Source organism: Procambarus clarkii, chromosome 61 (assembly GCF_040958095.1).
Source record: "Procambarus clarkii isolate CNS0578487 chromosome 61, FALCON_Pclarkii_2.0, whole genome shotgun sequence".
NCBI lineage: Eukaryota > Metazoa > Arthropoda > Malacostraca > Decapoda > Cambaridae > Procambarus > Procambarus clarkii.
Genome location: NC_091210.1, coordinates 15427444 through 15429928, shown reverse-complemented (window position 1 = coordinate 15429928; position 2485 = coordinate 15427444). Strand labels below are relative to the sequence as shown.

Sequence of the window (2485 nt, the reverse complement as noted above, 5' to 3'; positions counted from 1 at the left end):
AAAGTAACTTTGCAGTTGTTTAAGCAAAAAAACACTTGAAAAAATCAGCCATAACACGTGGTGATGATGTTTGGGTCCATTGTTTTTCTCCTGATGAGTCTGTTCACCCGGCATTGAATTGGTACGTGTGGGTTAGTCAATTTGTGTTTGGGTGGCATTAGTGCTTTTGTTGAGTTTATTTGTGTTGATGTTAGGATGGAGTCTTGTACTTGTTTTACTTGCTTTAGTTGTTGTCCTTGTTTCTCTACAGCCCTGTTGTTTGTAAGTTGTTTTTCACCTCTTGTTTGTTTGTTTGTGCAGGCTTATTTTTTTTGTTACTCTTGACGGACGTTGGCTTTTCTTTCCTGCATTTTATTTGTTATTTTTATTGAATTTTGCCTCATGATTTTATCTTCCTATTGTTTGTTCCTTGTTCCTTTTGTTCATCTTTATTTGTTCTCACATATTTCATTTTATTTTTCCCTTCCTCGTCTGTTTCCTTGTTTCCTTGTTCCTCTTCTGTTTGTATCAAGTTTGGTCAATTCTTTATTAACTGTATATTTATTTCTAATGTTTAGACACATTATCTCTTTATTTTTATTATTATTCTCCTTTCTCACGTTCCTCTCCATTCCTTCTCTTTCAGGTTTTGTTTCATGTTCCGTTATTTATTGGCAGTCTCCTATCACCCCTACCCCATCCCCCCTTAACACCACCCCTCCTTTCCCCTACCCCTCACTATCCTCCTACTCCTGGACTAGCCTGGGTCGACCTTGAAGGCGCTCACGACCCGGTTTCAGGGTGCCCCGAGGTGCCCCAGAGCTCTATGATTCACCCACCGTACCCGCAAAGAGGGATGCGGGTCGCTGTGGGTAATTGGTGAGTAATGGGGCAGCCCTAAGTGGGTACAGGTCAGTGGGTATCTCCACCTGACGAGCGTGAGTTAGTCTGCGAGTTACAACCACATAGAAGTGGTGCTGTTGTGGAATTTGAAGCTAATGTTGGGCATGTTTAGGGTTTTGTAGCCAGGCTTAGGTCAGTAGAAGAGTTTGAAGTGAAGTCTAGGCCAGTTAGCAGGCTTTGAAGCCATGCCCATGCCAGTACCAGCCTGGGTACGAAAGAAATGCCCCATGGGCATGGTTATTGTCACATAGTGCCAGCCATACCCCAAAGGCCTTAAGCGTCGAAGAAAAAGTCGTCTGTACTTTCCGCCTCGGGGTTTTGTCTTTAGCCTCTGAGACGGCAATGTTGTTGTTGCTGGTCACAGTTCCTGTGGACAGAATGTCACCCACGCTCCTAGTCCCTGTGGATAGAATGTCACCCCACGCCCCTAGCCCTGTGGATAGAATGTCACCCCACGCCCCTAGCCCTGTGGATAGAATGTCACCCCACGCCCCTAGCCCTGTGGATAGAATGTCACCCCACGCCCCTAGCCCTGTGGATAGAATGTCACCCCACGCCCCTAGCCCTGTGGATAGAATGTCACCCCACGCCCCTAGCCCTGTGGATAGAATGTCACCCCACGCCCCTAGCCCTGTGGATAGAATGTCACCCCACGCCCCTAGCCCTGTGGATAGAATGTCACCCCACGCCCCTAGCCCTGTGGATAGAATGTCACCCCACGCCCCTAACCCTGTGGATAGAATGTCACCCCACGCCCCTAGCCCTGTGGATAGAATGTCACCCCACGCCCCTAGCCCTGTGGATAGAATGTCACCCCACGCCCCTAGCCCTGTGGATAGAATGTCACCCCACGCCCCTAGCCCTGTGGACAGAATGTCACCCCACGCCCCTAGCCCTTGTGGACAGAATGTCACCCTACGCCCCTAGCCCTGTGGACAGAATGTCACCCCACGCCCCTAGCTCTGTGGACAGAATGTCACCCCACGCCCCTAGCCCTGTGGACAGAATGTCACCCCACGCCCCTAGCCCTGTGGATAGAATGTCACCCCACGCCCCTAGCCCTGTGGATAGAATGTCACCCCACGCCCCTAGCCCTGTGGACAAGAATGTCCCACCATGCTCCTGGCCCCTGTTGAACCTGTATGATGACTTGCTGAACCTTTATGATGACTTATTCGACTTTTATGATGACTTGCCGAGCTCAAAGCTGTAACCATTCGTTCCGGATAATTAGAATTCTCGAAGAAATGTTTTCGGTCTAAATTTTTTGCTTTATTTACGATCTTACATTGAAATTGTTGTTCAGTTTAGCTTATTACGTTACATTTTTTGACTTATTCAATATCTTACAAGGAAATTTATCTTATTTATTATGTTATATAAAGTTTTCTGTCTCATTCAGCATCTTAATTTACGTTTTCTGTTGTATTCAGCGTCTTACATTACGTTTTCTGTCGTATTTAGCGTCTTAAGTTACGTTTTCTGTTGTATTTAGCGTCTTAAGTTACGTTTTCTGTCGTATTTAGCGTCTTAAGTTACGTTTTCTGCTGTATTCAGCGTCTTACATTACGTTTTCTGTCGTATTCAGCGTCTTACATTACGT

The 2485-nt window shown here is 46.5% G+C and overlaps 1 protein-coding gene across 1 annotated transcript; it reads left to right on the top strand.

Moving 5' to 3' along the window:
• The first annotated feature begins 1260 nt into the window (after nt 1–1260).
• LOC138354126 (uncharacterized) lies at nt 1261–1809 on the top strand. The gene has a single exon (XM_069307999.1). The coding sequence runs from the start codon at nt 1261–1263 to the stop codon at nt 1807–1809; it is 549 nt and encodes a 182-aa protein (XP_069164100.1).
• The last annotated feature ends 676 nt before the right edge of the window (nt 1810–2485 follow it).